Consider the following 22107-nt stretch of genomic DNA (forward strand, 5'->3'; position numbering starts at 1 on the left):
GTGATCTATGACGTCATAGACATTCCAAACAATTATAGGTGAATGTAGCTATTCAATAATATTATTAATTTAGTGTATTTAGAAGAATCTCCGAATACGCGGATTCTTGTATCAGTCGTGGGTGTATCCTGACGTCACAAACCGTGCCAGGGTCAGGAGATAACAATCACGTGTACGAATGATAAATGGCGATAATTACTATAAGCAGCACCGGGATGATAGGGTGAATCGAACATCTGAACAAGACGGGAGTCCAGTGCCCTAACCAACATCTTGTCTTTAAACAAAATTATTACCAAGTTATATAATAAAACCTGACGATGACAGCGTGACACGGAGTACTGACTCACACTGGTAATAAAAGAACTACAGTATATTGTAGGTCCACCCCCTGCCACGGCCTCACCATATCCGCTGGAATCTATAATTTGCCTTAAACTTCACCAAATTATTAATGCTACTCTTATAACGTTCATATAATAATCTATGTCATATTAGATTTATAAAATTATAGTTTTTTTAGTTGAGAAATCACTTGCCTCTTGCCACTGTGACCCTGATTCGTCTCCCACTTGGGTGTGACGTAACTACTCGTAACTATTGAGCACTGCAAATATTCCTCGGGTACAAGTTGACAATTGGTTTGGTATGTATACAGACAATGCAGAGGTATACATTTCAGTACGTGTATAAAGCCAACTGCCCCACCAGATTCGATAGTGAGTAATGTCTCGCAAGTGGATGGTGATCTGGACACAGCCTTGACTCCTTCATCCGGATGTGAGAAGTGCTAGCCAGATGCCAAAGTGTCTTATCACTATAAAATATGGCAGATTTTATCTGATAATCCTGTTTCCTATTGCACTGAACAAGACATTAAGGGATAAACTCACCGGGAACAATGGGAGCATTAAACAACAAACCACTGGATTCTTCTCCCTATCATAAAGGTAAATCATAAAAAATAACGGTACTGCCCCACATGATACTACTTTGCTTCCTAATCCGTAAATATTAAAGAAATATGTTATCGAATGTTTTGATAAATCATCATAAATACTTATCAAAACATCCTAATACTGAATTAGGATGATACATCCTTAGTACTATGAGGTGGGCCATGTTGCACCACGGTAATCCCACCACTGTTTGTAACCTTTGTGGCCAACCCGACTCTCACACCCTCTCTCACTACAGTACATCCTCACTTGCCCTATAACCTCCTCCTATAGGTCCCCAGCCGTTACCAACACCTCTTCCCTCCCAGACCACATATCCCTCCTCCTAGTCACAGGCCTGGCATTTGGCATTATTAGGGACCTGCCACTCTTTGCCATAAACAGATGAAATGTACCGGGAACTTTCCCCTAACACACTCATCATTCTCTCACTTTATGTAACTTGACAAAACCTATGACCCTTCAGGCTTTTACGCCCTTAATGTACGAGTCATAAAGGCAAGTATGAACTTTTCATACTTCCCTGTTGGGCGCTGTAAACGCTTCTGCGCTTCACCTTGCACAGGATGTAAGGGGGTGCCCAATAAACTAGCCCCCTGGGGGCAAATCTGAAATCTGAATCTGGCAATCCCACCACCAGTCACCGAATCGTCAGTAGTTGCCACATGTCGCCAACTGTTGAGATGATGGCGTCATCGGAATGCACTATCTGGGCGATCAATAATGTCAGAAATGTACCACGGATGTAGCCTCAAAGCCATTTATTTATGTATTTATTAATCGGAAGCGAACGACAAGACCGTAATTTAATAATCCTAAGGTGTTCTGTTTGATTAGATTTGCTTGGTCCGAGTCTTCTGAAAAATAAAGCATGACTGTTCTCTTCGTGGTACATCTTTAACATTGACCATGAAGCTGCTGCTGCTGTTGATGTCGGGGCAACGGTGAAAAACATGCCAGCTTTCACTTCACTTCCTGCACTCTCAGTGTCAACACGTAACGCTACCCACCCAAACAAAACTCAGTGCAGTGTAACCAACAATAGTGAATAACTGTTGTTAGAAGAACCATTGCTTGCATGTGAAGTGTCATTCAAGCTAATTCCTTCAGAAATTTGTAAGTTAAAATTTAATGTATTAGTGATTTATACGCAAGAAAGAACATTAGGCGTGTGTAGGAGTTCGTGGTATAATGTTGTCTAGCACTCAGGATGGATGGAAACTCTAATGTGGTTTTCTTGTATAATATAAGTTATATGATAGACAGTCTGGTGCTGGAGGTGCCGTGTGGTGAGGAGCTGCTCAGTAGAGACGTTCGGTGAGTAGCGTGTTGAAGGAGGTAGATGTGCAGGAGCTTCGTTAGAGAAGATGTTGCCTGTTGCTGGCCTCCTGGTTGAATGAAAGCTGGACAGCGTGGAGCTTGCTGGAGGAGGTGTTGCGTGTTCAAGTAGAATGGCCAGAATGAGAGTTGGTTGGTGAGGAAGCTCAGAGAAGGACAGCTGGTGGGTCGCCATGCTCGCTGGCTGGAGCGAGGACCGCCAGGCAGGCGGAGAGAAGCGAGGGCCGCCAGGCAGCGGCGGAGGAGGAGGTGTTGCTTGTTCAAGAAGAGAGACCAGAATGAATCTCAATGGAGAGACAGAGCTTATATACCCAGCAGCCGTGAGTCCTCTATGAGTCATGTTGGGAAAACCCGAGAAAGTCGCCGGTCTTTTGGTTCCGTTGCTAGGTTACAGTAACATCTGGTGTCGCCGCTCGTTTGGTTGCTAAGGAAGGCGTCGCAGGTGGGATGCAGCTACGCAGTTTGTAGGGGAGACGTCCACTACACGTGCATTATACTGTCCTATGTGGAAAGGAGAAAAAACGATTGATCTCGCCCTGTGTTCGTGTTCGCCATTAGGAAATATAAACACAAGGGCTCTCCTCCTGGTATTTTTTTATCGATGTGGTAAAATTCATGTACCAAGACTGCAGATGTTACTAGAATTCAACAGATCGATGATATTTAATATATTCAATGCAATTTATTGGTAATCTCTATATTATATTACGACAAATGGGGATTAAAATACCGTGTGTGTGTGTGTGTGTTTGTGTGTGATATGTCAGTACAGTGTATGTATATATGTATGCCTGTGTAATGTGAGTGTGTAGTTTAGTGCTACAAATGGTTAAACTTCCCTGTAAAATTCCTCATTATTTCCAAGCTGTGTATTTGTAAACTTTCAACTGATCTTAATTTTCACATATCTCTCCAGTTCTTCTCGTGACCTGTATTGACTCTGGAGCCAGTGGTGCCCCCAGCTCTACGGGCATCACTCGTCACTGTCCCTCCATCGACACTCATCATGGCAAAAGGTAAATAAAGACCTGCCCGCAGCGATCCTCTCGAGGTGTTGCTGAAGCTTCGAGGTTCACCACGCTTGATTTTCTTTCGCAAAGCTTGAATTTTTTTCCCACCACGCTTGATTTTCTTCCGCCACGTTTGAAATGTCTCTCCGCGACGCTTGATTTTCTTCCGCCACGCTTAATTTTCTCCCCACCACGTTTAATTTTCTTCCACCACGCTTAAATTCTATCTCGCCATACTTAACTTTTATCCCAAGTACTTAATTTCCCTCCATTATTCTTGATTTTATAAGCAATTGTAAAATACTTGTCTGCTCTAAAATTCACAAAAATCAGATAAACTTCATGTGTTTAATACATTTTAAGATAAATTTTAAGACAAAGTTTTTCTCCAAATAGATACATTGAGCCCCAGGAACACCAATTTCCTGTCTAAGTTGTGTTGGTGGACACAACACGAAGACGAAGACTGGAGCTCCAATCCCAATGATGCTTGGGCAAAAATCAGCAGTGACCAGATAGTAGACACAGTTGTCCCCATCTCACCACACACTCCTCCTGCACCTAATATGGTCAGTACACCAGACTACTCCCAAGACAAAATATTGTATTTGAGCGTAAACTGGAACTGCCTACTGTAATTTATTTTATTCTTATGTTGGAACACGTGAAAAATAGCCTCACCGAAGCTTATATCACCGGAGTTTTAAACACCCTAACGCTACATGGAGGGGTTAGGTCTGACTAGCTTAGGTTATGTTAGTTGGGGCGTATTAGTACTGGGGTCCACTTAAGTTCTTAACCTCTGTGTTTGATTTGATCTACAAGTTAAATTGTATCACCTTTAGATTTATCACTCCGTCCTATTTCACCTGAAGATTAACCACCCTAACGTTATCTGAGGGTTTAGGTCAGGTTAGGTTAACAATAGGGTGGTTAACCTTAAGATGATTCGTTAAGTTAATGAGTTTATTGGCTTCATTTGGCCAGTAACCAAGCTTAATTACTGTTTTGCTTATTGTGGGATGCAGGTAAGATTCGTGTGTATGAGTGACACACACAACACAACGGATTCCCTGTATCATCCAGTGCCTGACGGGGACGTGTTGCTACATGCTGGGGATTTCACCTTCCATGGCTCCCTGAACGAGGCCAACAAGTTCAACAAATGGCTAGGTAGGTGTTAATAATAATAATAATAATAATAATAATAATAAGAAGAAGAAGAAGAAGAAGAAGAAGAAGAAGAAGAAGAAGAAGAAGAAGAAGAAGAAGAAGAAGAAGAAGAAGAAGAAGAAGAAGAAGAAGAAGAAGAAGAAGAAGAAGAAGAAGAAGAAGAAGAAGAAGAAGAAGAAGAAGAAGAAGAAGAAGAAGAAGAAGAAGAAGAAGAAGAAGAAGAAGAAGAAGAAGAAGAAGAAGAAGAAGAAGAAGAAGAAGAAGAAGAAGAAGAAGAAGAAGAAGAAGAAGAAGAAGAAGAAGAAGAAGAAGAAGAAAGAAGAAGAAGAAGAAGAAGAAGAAGAAGAAGAAGAAGAAGAAGAAGAAGAAGAAGAAGAAGAAGAAGAAGAAGAAGAAGAAGAAGAAGAAGAAGAAGAAGAAGAAGAAGAAGAAGAAGAAGAAGAAGAAGAAGAAGAAGAAGAAGAAGAAGAAGAAGAAGAAGAAGAAGAAGAAGAAGAAGAAGAAGAAGAAGAAGAAGAAGAAGAAGAAGAAGAAGAAGAAGAAGAAGAAGAAGAAGAAGAAGAAGGCTGAAGAAGAAGAAGAAGAAGAAGAAGAAGAAGAAGAAGAAGAAGAAGAAGAAGAAGAAGAAGAAGAAGAAGAAGAAGAAGAAGAAGAAGAAGAAGAAGAAGAAGAAGAAGAAGAAGAAGAAGAAGAAGAAGAAGAAGAAGAAGAAGAAGAAGAAGAAGAAGAAGAAGAAGAAGAAGAAGAAGAAGAAGAAGAAGAAGAAGAAGAAGAAGAAGAAGAAGAAGAAGAAGAAGAAGAAGAAGAAGAAGAAGAAGAAGAAGAAGAAGAAGAAGAAGAAGAAGAAGAAGAAGAAGAAGAATTTCCTATAACAAAGACTTCCATAATGGTAGACCCTGCTGCCATATGGCACCACAAAAATTGTGACCAAGTCCCAGGTTGCTGATCTGACTTTCTGCCTCATTTACACACAATTGCAGGGTCTCAATTGTTTCTCTTACTATTGATAACACAACATACATATATCGTTTCTCACTATTGATTTTTTCATTTTTATATTTCTTTATTATTATTATTATTATTATTATTATTATTATTATTGCTATCATTATTATTTCATTGTTTTATTTTTAATTTTGTATTTTATTATAAATTTTATTTACTATGAATTATTATTATTAATTATTATTATTATTATTATTATTATTGTTATTATTATTATTTTTTTTTTTTTTTTATTGGGCACTCCCCTACATCCTGTGTAAGGTGAAGCGCAGAAGCGTTTACAGCGCCCAACAGGGAAGCATGCTAAGTTCATGCTTGCCTTTATGTCTCATGAGTTAAGGGGGTAGAAGCCTGAAGAGTCAATGGTTTTTGTCATCAAGTTATTGGAAGCTCCAACAACTTTCCCTGAATACGAATTCGCAACTTTCGATTTACAACAGGTACCTACATTACTGCTAGGTGAACAGGGACCAAGAGGGGCTAGGAAGTATGTCCCAACGACTTTTCCACTGGCCCGGGGAATCGAACCCAAGACATCTCGCTTGCGAGGCAAGAGCGGTACCGTTCTACCACCAGCGCCCCATTTTATTATTATTATTATCGCCCCCCGGGACCCGATGTGGATCAGTGACCTGTGCCCGGGTGGTCTAAAAAAAATCCACATTAAGGCAGGTAAACAAAAACAAACAAGCAACAAAACAACAAATGCCCTTTGAGCACAACCCGCTTCACACAAGGTTATGACAGCCATCTACACTAGACTGTCCGTCCGTGTTATGGTAGAGGGACCTGGAAGGGAGAGAGAAAGAGAGAGAAAGAGATAAATAGAGAGAAAGTGGAGGGAAACACAGAGAAAAGGAGATGAGGTTATAGACAGACAGTTTCATGGACAAATAAACAGACAGAAAGGCAGGAACTCTTAGACACAAATATAAAGGCAGACAGACTGACGCACATAAAAAGGAAGAGATAAAGGAATTGGAGAAAGACAGACAGATAAATAGGACAAGCACGTACAATTGTTAACGAGGAACAAACAGACACAAAGAGTTCAGCAGAAAAAAGGATGTAGGGAGAGGTGGTAGGAGGGGGTTAAGATCAGTCGTTCACACAACAGAGCCGAAGCTGACTCATTTATAATAGACTCTCTCTCTCTCTCATCCAGGTGTGTGACACAAATTGGTAGGTATAAGGTTGAGGCACCATCACCGCCACGGTGATGGTGGTGATATCAGGTGTCATACCAGATATTGTTATGTCTATAATGATGTGTTGATTGGTGTGTGTGTGTGTGTGTGTTCGGGCGAATCGCAGCCTGTTAATTCCTGTTTACAGAGCAAATAGGCATAAGTCCTCATTGGCCTCAGCCTAACCTAACTAATAAGAGAATGGACCCTTAAGACTGGGCCTCAATCCTATCGGTTAGGTTACGTTAGGATAAGATAAATTAAAACCTATTAGGAGTAGGACCAATGAGACCTGGGGTCTTAGGATTGGGACCTATTGGGATTTGGGTCTATTAGAATTGGAGTCCATTAAAACTTTGACCGAGTAGAGCTGGGGTTGTTTAGGACTAGAACCCCTATAATCACCCACCTTAACACACATACCTATCCTCCAGGAACGCTACCGCACCCCCACAAGGTAGTGATCGCGGGGAACCACGAGGTGTTGTTGGATCAGGAAGCCTGCCTCTTTGTCAAGGCTGCCGACCCTCTCCAAGTCCTCACCAATGCCACCTACCTGAACGAGGACTCAGTTACCCTCTACGGCATCAAGATCTATGGCGCCCCCTGGTGAGCACTACTTTATTTACTTTGACCCTGTGATCTTAACCCCTCGTCAGTCTTGGCTAAAACAGTAACTTGGAGGCTTAACAAGCAAAAAGCTTTTAAAGGTCAAAGCAGTAACTCAAATCTTTTTGAGGTAGATGGGAGATTGTGGATAAATGAGACTAACCATCTAAATGGCTACTGTCCGTGTGAAGGTGATGTGATGGCGAGAGGAAACGGGCGAGGGTTAGTAAAACGTTTATCAGAATATTATTCAGGGAGAACAGTTAGAGCACTGGCTATGCATCTGTTACAGCCTTGGTGATGGTGAGTGGCTCAGATCCATCAATTTTATTAATACAGAAACATCAGTGAGTCATTACTGTTATCTCAGTAGTTATAAGAACATAAGAAAATAAGGAGTCTGCAATAGGCCGGTTGGCCTGTGCATGGCAGCTCCTGTCGAGAGTTACTACAACTCTCTATCATCCATGAATCTATCTAGCCTCCCTTTGAAACTTTCCAGAGTTCCAGCACTTACTACAAAGTTGCTAAGCTTGTTCCACTCGTCTACCACACTTATTTGTGAACCAGTTCCTTCCTATCTCCCTCCTAAACCTAAACTTATCCAACTTATATCCGTTGCTCCGAGTCTTATCCTGCTCGGATATTATAAGAACTTTATCTATATCCCCTTTATTGATTCCTTGATTATCATCCTAATATATACCATTCTCGATCATCCTCAGTGTTTGTATGTGTACGTGGTTGAATTTATGAAATGACGTTATTATTATTATTACCTAGGACGCCTGAGTATCACAAAATGGCCTTCAACATACAGCGCGGGAAGGAACTTCGGAAAAAGTGGTCGAAGATTCCCAAAGACACAGATATCCTGATGACCCACGGTCCTCCCCTGGGTCACGGTGACCTGACCTGGCGAAAGGAACGGGTAGGCTGTGTTGATCTCCTCTCTGCCACAAAAAACAAAGTCAAGCCCGCCTACCATGTCTTCGGCCACATACATGAAGGTTAGCTGGGTTGTGTGTAGCAAGTGCACGGGCGTTTGGATGCAATAAATAAATTTATATACATATAAATGAAATTAATATAGAGTGCGCATCATTTATTCGTTAACTTCTCTTCAAGCTCTCAAATGCCCTACGCATTAACATACTGGAGTTTGGTTCAGCCATGTCAATAATGTTGTTATTGTCCACTCTGTATTCTGCATTTTTCTGGCTAAAAAAATAAACTGTTTCAATATTTATGTCTCAGGGTACGGGATGACGACGGACGGCCAGACAGTGTTCGTGAATGCTGCCACTTGCAACCTCGACTATAATCCCGTCAACCCCGCCATCGTGTTCGACATGCCTCTACCTGATGGTTTCACCAAACCCACACCATAACACAGCTACTCGCACCACAGACGTAAACACAACAACTCTCATAAGAAACAAAGAGGGACAAGAAGACAAGTCGGGGAGAAGTTGTGGAGTCTTCTAGCGACACACAACCTCGCGACCTGACTAGCGTCTGTAGTATCTACAAACCTGTCTGTCCTTTATGGATCCCTATAGAAAGTCAGGTGTTTAGGTGTGCCAGCACACTGCACAAATGATAGCACTATGCGGATTTTAGTTAACAGAACTGGTTGCAATTTTTTACCCTAAAATAACGGCGATAAGATCGGTAAGGTGTGTTTCACGTCTCTACTCTCACGTCAACAATTCATCTAACATTACTTAGTCTTAACCTTATGTGTAAATAATATGTGCTTAATAATTACTTTTTAAAGTGTTTTTTCTGCAAACCTTATTGGCGAACTATGTTATATGAAAACTGCTAAATACATACGCACTGAATAGAACGCTATATATATATATATATATACATATATATATATATATATATATATATATATATATATATATATATATATATATATATATATATATATATATATATATATACATGTAACCACAATGAAAACGTGGATAAGATAAATCTTGATAAAATCACACGGGAAAAAAAAAATATATATATATATATATATATATATATATATATATATATATATATATATATATATATATATATATATATAAATATATATATATATATATATATATATATATATATATATATATATATATATATATATATATATATATATATATATATATATATATATATATATATATATATATATATATATATATATATATATATATATATATATATATATATATATATACTTGATCGATGTCTTGTCCTTGCAGAATCAGTGGTGTCTGACGCCGGAAGCGTGAGATGAACTTGGTTTTAGTGTGTGAGATGACTAGCCCGAGTGTTTGACAGGTCCGGGCGAACGTGGAGAGTATAGGTTGTTCATGTTGCACTGTAGTAATTTGGAGGAGGATATCATCAGCGTAGCTTATGATGTGACCGTCGAGGGCGCGCTCAGCAAAGATGACGTTGAGACGGCAGATGGAGTTCATGAGAACATTGAAGAGTGTAGGGCTGAGTACACCTTCCTGAGGCGTACCAAGATCAAGGCCCCTGATCTTAGAGTAGTGGCCCTGAAAACGGACACGGGCCTGTCGATGGGAGAGGTAGTCAGCAATCCACGTGAGGAGTTTGCCCTTCACATCCATGTGAGTGAGGCCCTCAAGGATCACTTCACTGTTGGCTTTATCAAAAGCACCCTTGAAGTCGACGAAGAGGGAGGTTTTGGCAGAGGTGTTTGCCATGTAGTGAGCGATGCAGTGAGCAGTACTCTTTCCGGGGCGAAAACCATAGAGGTCAGGATGCAGGTGGGCTTCAATTTTCCAGTGGAGGCGGTGGCGTATCATGCGCTCCATCATCTTTGAGAAGCAGGAGATGAGGGATATTGGACGATATTCATCTTGTCTGCCTGGTTTAGGGACTGGGATGGTGGTGGCAGTCTTCCATGAGTGAGGCAGCTGACCAGTATCAAAAGAGAGGTTAAATAGACAGAGGAGGGGGTTACCAGGGGTAGCAATAAGGGCATTTAACACATCATATGTGACGCCGTCATCGCCTGGGGCGGTGGGCCGACCACGCTTAACAGCATTTAGTAGTTCATACTGTGTGAAAGGCACGTCAGTGTCTGCAAATAGGTCTTGGTACTCAAAGATGCGCTGTCGGCGTTGTGGTTGCAGTGCGAGGGTGAGGTCTCGTACAGCGGGTGGTAGCGCATCAATGGAGGCGGCCTCCTGCCACGTCTGGGAGAGCGCCTCAGCTTGGACAGCTGGTCTGGGGTGGAGCGCGGGTCTAGCGTTGGTGCCCCGGGCATGGTTAATGGTGCGCCATATATCACCTATAGATGTTGACTGGTCAATAGAAGAAGCAAAATCAAACCACTGCTTTTCTCGTGCGAGAGTGATGGCAGATTGGAGCTCTTTATTTGTGCGCATCAGGAAGCGTAGAGAGTCAGGGAGCTGGGAGATTTCTTCCACTGGTCGACTGCTATTCGGTGCCATACTCGGATAGACTTAACATGAGGGTCACGGTTAACGTTCCACTGACTCCTGGGCTGGCGGTTAGGGCGGCGGTGTTTTGGGACAGGGCGGAGGAGGTCAGTGCATTGTTTGGAAAGATCAAGGTAGAGTTGGTCTGCGGTGGTGACAGTGTAACCCTGAAACCATTCAGCAATGGTAGTGATGAAGGCAGGTATGTTGGCAGGGGGTAGGCTGAGCCTAGGGCCCTTGGGTGGAACGGGTATTCTTACATACTGGAGGGTAGTGTGGATAGGGAAATGGTCACTGTGGGGGGAGTGGAGGATGCGGGTGGAGTGTGGGCGGTGAGGGTCAGAGTAGAGAGCTATGTAGTCAAGTTTCCCTCCCCCGATGTGGGTGGGTGATGGAGGGCAGAGAAGACGTACAGGGTCATCAGTGGTTTGTAGGTAGGAGAGCCAGGAGTTACCCCGGGAGTTTGAGTGGGGCCCCTGGGAGCCGAGACTAGGGTGACGGGCATTGAGGTCCCCCACAAGGAGGGTGGGGGTGGAGGTGATATGGTGTGGTAGAACAGGTACAGTAGGGGTGGAGGGAGGCACATAGACATTGACAAGATTGAGGGACATACCTTTTAGTGTGATTGTGATGGCATGTGCGTCGGTGGTGTCGTCATCAAGGGGGACGTCGAGAGGTTGGTAGGGGACATCCTTCTTGACGTAGATCCGTAGTCCACGTGCATGGCTTCGTGGTAGTCCGTCGATGCGGAGAACAGGAGTGGATGGGCTCTCAACACATGTGTAGCCACTGAACACATAGGTACCAGCAGCACACCGCGTTTCTTGGAGGCACAGCACGTCGACGTCTTCAGTGTAGACGTAGGTTTTGAGGGCACCAAACTTGCTTTGCAAGCCGTTTATGTTCCAGGTGAGTACCTGCAGTCCTGTAGCGTTGCTATCCATTGTGGTGTATTAGACTGATTACCCCTGACGTGGACGGATGGGCCTTAGGTGCCGGCATGTCGGTGGAGTATGGGTAGCCGGGGGTGGAGTCCTCAGGTCCAATAGGTAGCCCTGGTGGAGACAGCACAGACACAGGAGCAGGCGAGGCTTGAGGTGGGTAGACAGGTTGAGGCACCACGTGACGTAAAGATGAGGCAGGGCTTGGCTCGGGGGCCCCAGTACACACAACCTGTGAGCAGGGGGGATCACAGGGGGACTACCAGCTTGTGTCAAACCAAAAGAGGGGAGTGACTGGGTGGCAGCAAAGGGCAGGAGTTGGCGGTGTAGGTCGGAGATGGCGGTACAGAGTGTAACCAAGAGTTTCTCAACATGACTGGTAAATTCTTGGAAGAGGGACATGATCTGTGTCATGTCACTGGAGACGGGTTGTGGGGGGCACTGGTGGCGGCACAAGGCTTGACAGCGTCAGGGTAGAGACGGGGTTGTGGGGGGGCACTGGTGGCGGCACAAGGCTTGACAGCGTCAGGGTAGAGACGGGGTTGTGGGGGGGCACTGGTGGCGGCACAAGGCTTGACAGCGTCAGGGTAGAGATGGGGTTGTGGGGGGGGCACTGGTGGCGGCACAAGGCTTGACTGCGTCAGAGTAGCGACGGGGTTGTGGGGGGTAACTGGTGGGAACACGAGGCTTGATAGCGTCAGAGTAGAGACGGGGAGGAGGCTCAGTAGTGGTTGAGTTAGGGAATGGTAGGTGCTGTTGTGGTGCAGCCTGGTGAAGCCAGGCAGGGGCAGGTGACCCAGTAGACTGAGGGGGGCGTTGTGGTAGACGCAGCCCTTGGGGAGGCCTCTCCCCTGGGACAGAAGGGCGACTGGGGCACTGCCGTGAGTCAGCATTGTGCCGGCCGCCACAGTTACAGCACCTGGGCTCAACTACATAGCCCACACCACCCCTATTAAGGTGGTCTTTGATTTTCTGGGCACAGGCGGCGGAGTTGTGGTTACGTGAGCAGAAGCGACATCTAGGACGATCACGTCGGCAGCAGGCAGTGAAGGTGTGACCCCAATGAGAGCAGATAACACAAAATGCAGGCCCAGGATGATAGGGCTCTGCATAAAGTGGTGGAAGGATTGGATGGGCTTCCACAGTGGTTGGACATACCCTTCCCTTCCACTTGACAATAACAGCAGCTTGTGGAGTGTGTCCCCGGTAATGTCGACGTATACTGAGTATATTAGAATTAAAGTCACGTGCATCTTCGATGTCAGCGTATAGGGGGAATCGTTTCACTAGGATGTGGCAACATTCATCAGCGTCTGCTGGAGGGGCCACTAGGACAACCCCGTCAAAGCCAACAGTACTAAGGGTTTTATAGACTTCAGGAGTCTGACACTTGATAAAGTTCCGGTTCTTACCTTGTCGGAATTGAATGTTGGGACCATGCTGTCTGCAGTACTTCATCATCCAATTAAACCGATCCTCGACAGATTTTAATGAGTCCTTGGGAAAGTGGAGATTCAGCTTACTTGTTTGTTTGGCAGAGGTCAGGGTGATAGGGTCCATGGCATTGCTGTTTCCACTGTGGCTAGTGTTTCCCATACAAACATTACCGTCACTGTCATAATCACTGGGGTCTGACTCTTGAAGGGTGTTGGATTCAGTCAAGACCTGCTGTGTTTTATTCCCAGTTGAATTCTTTCTGCTTCCTTCTGTGTGTGTCGCCCTTTTCTTCCTATCATTCATGATCTCATCACTGTCGCTTCCTTCACTTTTCTTCTCCTCCTCTCGCCTCCTCTTCTTTTCTTTCTTACTAATCTGTAGCCGCAATGAAGTCAAATAATGGTCCTACATGAATAAATCGGACTGTCAATCACTTCTCGACTAGTATTTGAGGTCACAAAGTCACAAAAAATTGGAAAACTTAATTTAATTTGAGTTAATAGATCAAGTGCATGTACCTAACCTAACCTAACCTAACACAACTCAGATTAAATTAAGTTTACCAATTTTTTGTGACTTTATGACACCAAATAATATTCGAGAAGTGATTCACAGCCCGATTTACGCTTGTAGGACCATCATTTGACTTCATTGCGACTACATTTGGGTTCATTTGGGTAATTACTCGCTCCCTCGGTACAAGCACGCGATCTATTAACTCAGTTTAAATTAAGTTTTCCAATTTTTTGTGACTTTGTGACACCAAATACTAGTCGAGAAGTGATTAGCAGTCCGATTTATTCATGTAGGACCATTATTTGACTTCATTGCGGCTACATTTGGGTACATTTGGGTAATTAGTCGGACCGCCGAGAGGGGACATCGTATAACTTAAAACTTGCCAATATATTATGCAAGCAGCAATCTACCAGCCCAAGCTTGTGGAATAAAAAATAGTCTGAGTTCAAAATAGTCTCAAACAAGACTAACCACAGTAGAATAAAAAGTTGTTCTCAAACTTTCTCGAGTGCGACCCAATTTTGAATATCTCGGAACTTTCTCGACTCAACGATTCGAATACAAAAAAATACCCGGTAACTAAAATCAAATATATTGTCATATAACTAGCAGTTTAATAGCAAGGTATACAACTAACAATAAATAGAATGGTTGAAGGCTCCCATTTTTTAACGGTAACCTAGAGACTTTGGGTGGGTATTAGTTGGTAAATAAGGTCAAATATAGTTGGGTAATTTTTAGATTTAGTATTTTATGGATTGATCTACTCATGCATATAGAATAAAAATAACACATGACTCATGATAACTTCATTGGAAATTTAAAATATATAATGATCTTTCATATTATGAGTTTACAACTAGATTTAAGTTCCCGCAGTATTAACCAATCACAGGGGAATGTAGAAGAAACGTCAAGACAAACAGCCAATCAGAAATCAGAGCGTGTGAGAAGGGATTTTTTTTTTACTTGCATACCGTAATATTCATCCCATTATTCTATCTTGCAGGCAACCTTTTATGAGTAATTAACATCTGTGAAAGTTTCAATTATTTCATATCCACTGTTGTTACTGAATAATATAACAATGAACGTAGAAATAATACAAACGTCACCCTCACAATACCAAGACGAGAGACCCACTCAGCAAGCGCTGTCACATGCATTATAGAAAACGGTTCTATTTAAAGCGATAACCGCTTGAATTAGTATTTTATAAAACCAAGGGTTCGAAAATATGCATAGTAATTGTGCTGCGTTACTTATGGTGGTTATAGGTGAATACTAGATAAAGGTGACTCATTCATATTTTCAAAAGAAAATTATAGACACTCTATGCCAAGAGGAACACTAATAATGATGACACCTTTATTCTGGACAAAGGCTTCACTCCTGTATTATATATCCAGCTTTTCATCTGTATCTCTGCCGTTATTCGGTACCATACTTAGAAAACTAATAGCTTTACAATATATTTCAGTTGTAAACTGATATCAGAACTTGATATCAAAAGCTGGTAGTTTAGAAATGTGGATTTGAAAATTGATGCCTGACGCATGGTCACTCAAACTCTCTGCGTTTTAACTATGGAATTTATTATAAAATACGGTAAAATTTTTAGTTCGGTCCTCCTTGTATATAGATATCCAAATTATATGATTTCCGACAGATATGAAGGTCCAAATCGTTCAAAATACATAAGAAAAACATCGGAAATCATATTTTGAGTATCTAACCTAACCTAAGCTAAAATTCCTAAGATTCCCCGGGCAGGGGAACCTAGTGACAGCACTAGGATCCCGCTTCCTCTATCAAGGAATAAACTATTGAAATTGAAATTGATTCCCATGATGACCGAAATTAAAAAAAATAACTAAATTGCTGCCACCTATCGACTAAAATCCCAAGTAAACTATGCCACATGTCGCCGATCAGCACGCCACAGTCAGTCAGCTTCCAGTGTGAGTACTGTCAACACGTCGACCAAGATGATGGTCGACACAGGAGGCCTGAGCCTCTTTATATTAGGGACCCTGGTAATTATTATCCCGTTGTTTAATTGAAATTGACATGATCTTACCGAGAACCTAAGTGGTGTTGTTTTACAATTACGGTGTCAAATTGGGAAGGTGTTTAAATGTGAACTGTATGTAGGCGTTGGCTAAATAAGAGTGGCATTTTCAATCCTTAACTCCTTATCCACTCCATATTTTTAATACACTTTATATATTCGCATTATATGATAGTTCAGTCATTGTTCTTTGCCAGTTTCTAGGGATTTATTTGACAAGAAAAAGTTAGATCAGTCGACAGAGCCCTGACTCAGGTTCTTGGTTCTAGTGCTCCCTTGGTGGATATTTTAACGTGTACAACTCGATATCAAATATAGATTTGTGGATTTTCGTTTAAGATTTGGTAATGGTGGAGCAGATGGTTAGCACCCGAAGGACGTTATGGAATTGCACCAAATTTTCAGGCGTTGTTTGGATGATACTGAGGAAATCAAAACAACAATGCACAGAACCTATTAGAACCTTGCCTAACCTATCCTCACCTACCTACCTAACCTCGTCTAACTTCCTAACGTGTGTATTGCCGTTTCTATTGTATTACTATCAACCAAACATTTCTTGAAAAAATGAACGAAATTAATATCATAAATCGTAATAAGCACACACGATGAGATCATTGGTCGTTTCTTGACATGTAAACAAAGACCGCTCCCATATAGCAGGGAGATCCATAATTATGGTAAATAATTTTTCCTTGCCTACAAAGCTCGTAGATATGTAATTACTGCCATATGATCAGTGTTTGCAGTGTTTTTACCCTGTTGTTTCCCTTTTCTCTCATGCCCTACCCACTAACAATTAATTTATGATCGAAGGATAGCCTTAAAAGAAAAAACTAAAATGTTGTCTTATAAGATTTTATTACTCGGTACCATCCCAAGAATAACTGTGAAAAATATGAATGAAATATATAAACGACAATTTTTTTTGCACAAAGTGGGCAGGGCTTTGAAGTAGAGGGAAATTGTGGGGTAAAAACAAACAAAAAGACTAACCAACCAAAACATAATCTAACCAAACCTAACCTGACCTTACATTAATTATCAGATGCTGGAGGGTTAAGCATTGCTACTTGTAGGTACTTTGTCCAACCAAGTGCCCTTAAATGCAGAAATTCAAAAGCCACAGTGAAGATGGCAGAATACCACGAGTCTTAAAACTGTCAATAGCAGCGGTTTCATTTTCAAAGACACAACTAATGGTTTACCGAGCTGATGAAAAACACCCATTCCACAGAGAAACCATCTTGCAACTAGCCAAGCATGCGCAAGAGTATCACGTAACACTGATTGACGGGACATAGTTACGTGAGTGAGATGTAAGCAATGTCTCCTGCCAAATGTACTTTAAGTCGAATCAAAAACTAAAAAAAAAAAATTATCCATATATAAATTTACAATGGAAACATAATAATTTTTTTTTGGGGGGGTTCTATCTCCCTATATAAATATCACTATAAAATTCCATGGTAGAATTTTTTTAATCTTAACCATAATTTCTTCTTTGGGGATTTTCTTTAGGTAGCAGATTAACCCAGACCAACGTCAGTGTTACCCTTTGTAGTACAAGAGTGTTTGTTCTGTATGTCTGCCAAAGTTGCAGTAATATACTTTGGATTAAGGGTGTTGGTTAATCAGCAAATTAAAAAAAAAATCCTTGGAAGATAACTTCCTTCTTTCTTAAATAATATCCCATAAACCTAGCCTAACCTACTTAACCTAATCAAAGTATATTATATATTTTTTCTTACTAGACTAGGAGTACTGTAAATTTCTAGAAAGATTCTGCATCTTTAATGTTTTCATTGGATGGGAAAATTCAATACTGTATATTGTTTAATGCATAGAATGTAAATGTGACAGAGAAACAAGGAAGACTACAGTATTTTGAATTTACTCTTGAAGCTGCCAGTAGGCAACTTTCTCCACAGGCTGAGGCAATGAAAAACAAATCACTGAACTAGCTCTCTTATTTTACAGTACTACTGTATTAGGTCACTGATTGCCAAACTTTGGTCTGATCCAGCCAGAATCAGACATAGTTCATTGCTAATTTTTCATCCACCAGAGGCCAGTGGCTTGCTTGCCAATGCATAACTGAAGTAAATTTTAAGATGTTAAAATTACCATAATGCTTGATAATTTTTTATTTTGCAGACTTGTATTGTGGAGGCAATACAAGAGTTATCTACTGAGGACTGTTTTGCTGTGGGTTTAAATAGAGCAAATCTACTGTGTTCTTCCTGTGACACCCTCAAGGAATTCAATCTTGATGTTTTAGAGTGAGTAAAAAAAAAAGTTATTTGTCATTTTGTGTCCAAAATGATTACTGTACACAGTATACAATTGTTCATTGAACATTATCTGTATGATACCCCAATACTTTAAAATTTTCTTCCACTTAAATTTTCAACAGATCAGATTGTAGAAAATGTTGCAATGTGGATGATGTTAATGCCACTCCAACCAAGTATCCACGAGCCCAGCTAGAGGTGTGTGGGTGACGACTGGGAGCCTTCCCACAGGTCCAGGGTCAGTTATCCCTCTTGTTTATTTTTTATATGAATTAACATACAAAGTTTTGCATATGAATAGTGAAATATTGTCTCCTTAATACAGTATAAAAATTCATGTTTCCAAAACCCTTGGAAAAAAAAGACTGGACTGAACAAACAGTCTTGTAAGTTTAATAATGAACAGGCAAAAACTTAAAATAGGAAACTGGAATGTTAAGACATTGTATGAAGGTGTAAACTGTGGGGCATTTGCTCGGAGATGTTGAAGTTGCATCATGACATTTTGGCATCAAGTGAAATAAGATGGACAAGCTTTCATGGAGAAGAATGTCTATTTGTATATTGAGGTGGTGGAAGGTGAGGTGTAGGTTTCCTTTGGAAGCAGAAATTAAGAAGTTATGTTAAGAGATCTTGGGCATTGTCAGATATTTCTGTTAGTCATGTTTAACATTAAACTCATGGGCTTGGCAATAATTCAGTTTTAAGCAATAAAATTTGATAAGGTTAGTAGAAGCAGCTGTGAAATTAAATGAATATAGTATATGATTATTGAGTTTCATTTTGATGCAATGATAGGCAGAAAGAAAGCACCAGAAGTAGGACAACATGGACTTGGTAAAAGAATGAGAGAAAAAAGTTATTTAACTTTTTATCTTGGATTGGATTTCATCAGCTCACTGTCTATGGAAATAACTGTAGATAAGGGAAAGTGGAGAGACCATTTGTCTAACATGTATGGGAGATAAGGAGGAAGTGAGGGGACTGGCTGTTGGCATGGCAAAGAGCTTGAGATTGATCATGACAAAATAAGATCATGGTTGAAGACTTACTTTTATTACCAATGTACCCAAATTCATACCTTTCATAGCTATTAGGTTTTTGCTTAATTTTAAGGTACAGTGTGTTTAAATTTTCATGTATGTCAAGTTATTCACTATTTTCTTCCCTTACACAGCATTCGTGAAGAGTGACCGACCTGTGGCTTTCCCTAATCTTACTATAAAGTGAGTATTGATATAGGATGACAGTAGGTGTCTTGCCTTCAACCCTCCATGTATTGTTATTCTTGCTTCTTCTATATAATGTTCAGACACTACTTCCTCTTACATTTCAGTCCCACTTGTGCTTAGTCAAACCCTTCCTTCTCTACACCTCCCTATAATCTGCTTGATATCTTTCTTTTTAAATATAATGCATTCTCTCTAAAGTTAAGTTTAAACATAAAAGGTGGCATAGGGATGAGCTCTGTGATTAATGCAAATAAAGCTGAATTGATGAGAGGTTAGTAACATATTGTATATGTATGTAAAATTGTGACACATGGTAGCACAGTACAGTAGACTGTACTTCCAAACATTAAGAGAAATTCAGTCCTTTACCAGACAAGTGTGTACCGAGTTGGTCACCACTATGGGAAAGCTAACCCCTTATTGCTTGGGGTTGCCACCAAGGTTTCCTCTTTATTCTTTATATCAGTGTGAAATATTCTCAGTGTAAAATTATTTTGTTACTGTAAATACACCAACATGAAGGTACTACAGTATAATGTGCAGACACGTGCCACCATTGGTAAAGAAAAAAAATGGTGATCTGTGTGTGAGAAAAAAAAAATCTTAAGAAATAATAGACAAGCATGCAGAACAGAATATGGAGAGAAAAATCTTTACTTACCATATAAATTGTCTGGTGGATTTTTCTTCATGCACAATTCCAATTTAATAATATGCAGTAATGGTCTAGGGACCACTTCCTTCCCTCTTATCACCCCTGAACTGTGATACGTAGAAGTTCCACTCTCCATACCTGATAAAGGCCTACTGAAGCTGCTGCTCACATGTCCACCCTTTTACACCTACAAAGCATAGGAACACCTTATGCATTTAAATGTCTCAGTGGGAAATGGGCTACTGTCAACATTAATGGGTGTTAGCTCCATTTTATGGGTTACCATACATTACTGAAGAAATTATGAAATACATTATCACACATACTGTAAATCATAGCACGGAAAACCCACAGAAGATAAAATGCAGAAAAACGAGCACTGTATATTCCATCTGTAACCTACTGCCCTCTTCAGCAGTGTGACAAAAACATTTACATAGGGAAGTTTTATAGGGGCACCAAGGGACATGACCAGGTGGCTGTGTCAAATTCCAGGTCTTGAGCTCTCAAGTAAGCTTTTTGAACAGTTACTGAGGTTATTAAATCAGGGGATCAGTGTCCTCTCGAAATTTTGAATTTTTTTTAATCAAAGCAGACTGATTTTTCTTCTAAAACTATAATTATATTTGTACAAATCTAATGTACAGTGATCTCATTTTTTTCTCCGACAGTGGATTTTCTGTTACCATAGATATGCAAGAAGTAGAAAGAATATAAAAAGGGATAAATAACTTCGTGCATAGCTTATGATGATTATGTAATATGATTGAGATATGTTGCACTAGACTGACTTAGTGTGGCCATGCACGTTCATTACATAGAAAGAACATATTGCCTCCCCATATAGTATGGGAAATGGAATAAAGGATAAGATTTTTAATTGGTTATGTTTTTCTCTTTCTAGGTATGTAAGAGGAGCGGATCCAGTCATTAAGTTAATGGATGAGGATGGTGATGTAATGGAAACATTAGCAATCGACAAGTGGAACACAGACTCTGTAGAGGAGTTCCTTAACACGTACCTAATTCTCCCTGGGCAGGGGGATGATGACACTGATAAATCTGCTAATGAGGTTTAAATATAAATTACATTCTATTCATTAGGGGTCAAATTGAAATGTAAATTGTATTTTGTATTCATCAGACACTAATTAAAAAGTTCTCTAATGAGGTTTTGTTTATTCAGGTTAAATAGTTTTAAAATTTTGTTGCACTACTTCATTCATTACAAAGATATTTTTTTTTTTTTTTTAATAAAAAAATATTTAATGTATTACTTATTATGCCCAAGTTGGTACTGATACTTGGGCGTTTAAAATGGGAAAAATAAGGTTTTGCAAATTCTCAAATGTAAAAATTAATATGTATTGTACTTTTGATCCATCTTTAATACAGAATTCCCTAATGGGCTTTATTAGTGGTTGGCAAGGTTAAAGAAATTTATTAAATAACTGTTTTACCTTCCAGTATTTGAACTTCCAGTATGCAAAGAATTTTCAAATTGTGTCGTTCAATTGTAACTATGAACACTTAGACATGGTGCCTCGGAGGTCAAGTAGAACAGTATGAAGCAGGAACCACAAACCCTTGTTGGGTCGGCTCCAGTGGAAGTTTGTTTTATCTTACTCCCGTGAGCAAAATGTTTAGGTTTTCACTTATTTTATTAAACATATTTTGCAAAATGTGTGTTTATTATATCCTCTATTGAATGAAATTCATAAGAAAAAAATTTCTTAGAAGAATGTATAGTACAGTATAGGTATTTAAGTACAGGTATAGTGTATTACTAGCTAAATTATCCATGCTCAAGGGTTAAAGAAGCGGTGAAATTTACATAAGCGTGTCCCATACTGTACTGAACAGGGTGGTCACTACTGCATGAAAAAACTACAGGCAGGTGAGTTTGACATGCATATTGCACAAAGGACTAGAGAGCATTGCACATGTAGGCAGAAGCAACGTCTCGGCTCAGCTGCGCTGCTATGGTGATTGTGGAGGCTAGCAGTCAGTGTCTACCCAAATGGTGGTCGAGTTAAAAATTTAGCTTTTCCTTAATGGTTTTAGCTGCAATTTTTCATCTAGATTGTATACAGATTTTGTTTGAAGTAGCACAATTGTTAAATTACATTGAGGAAGGTGGTATGGTTTATGAATGCCAGGGAATTGGAAGTGCTTTTGGCTTACCCGTGTAGGCTGTTACT

At 40.6% G+C, this 22107-nt stretch overlaps 2 protein-coding genes across 2 annotated transcripts; both read left to right on the forward strand.

The window, feature by feature from the left end:
• The first annotated feature begins 1882 nt into the window (after positions 1–1882).
• LOC121867946 (metallophosphoesterase MPPED2-like) lies at positions 1883–9053 on the forward strand. Its single transcript, XM_042368095.1, has 7 exons — positions 1883–2075; positions 3214–3313; positions 3704–3876; positions 4336–4480; positions 7107–7281; positions 8065–8291; positions 8539–9053. Exons 2-7 carry the CDS (start codon positions 3304–3306, stop codon positions 8670–8672), a joined length of 864 nt encoding a protein of 287 aa, XP_042224029.1. The 5' UTR covers positions 1883–2075; positions 3214–3303; the 3' UTR covers positions 8673–9053.
• A 6478-nt stretch (positions 9054–15531) lies between these two features.
• Positions 15532–21588, forward strand: LOC121867947 (selenoprotein F-like). The gene is given in 5 exon segments (XM_042368096.1): positions 15532–15690; positions 17883–18007; positions 18142–18257; positions 19197–19245; positions 20811–21588. Coding segments are annotated over 5 exon segments (513 nt in total). The 5' UTR covers positions 15532–15642; the 3' UTR covers positions 20986–21588.
• Positions 21589–22107: the final 519 nt, after the last annotated feature.

The sequence above is a fragment of the Homarus americanus genome, unplaced genomic scaffold (assembly GCF_018991925.1).
Source record: "Homarus americanus isolate GMGI-L3 unplaced genomic scaffold, GMGI_Hamer_2.0 scaffold37032, whole genome shotgun sequence".
Lineage (NCBI taxonomy): Eukaryota > Metazoa > Arthropoda > Malacostraca > Decapoda > Nephropidae > Homarus > Homarus americanus.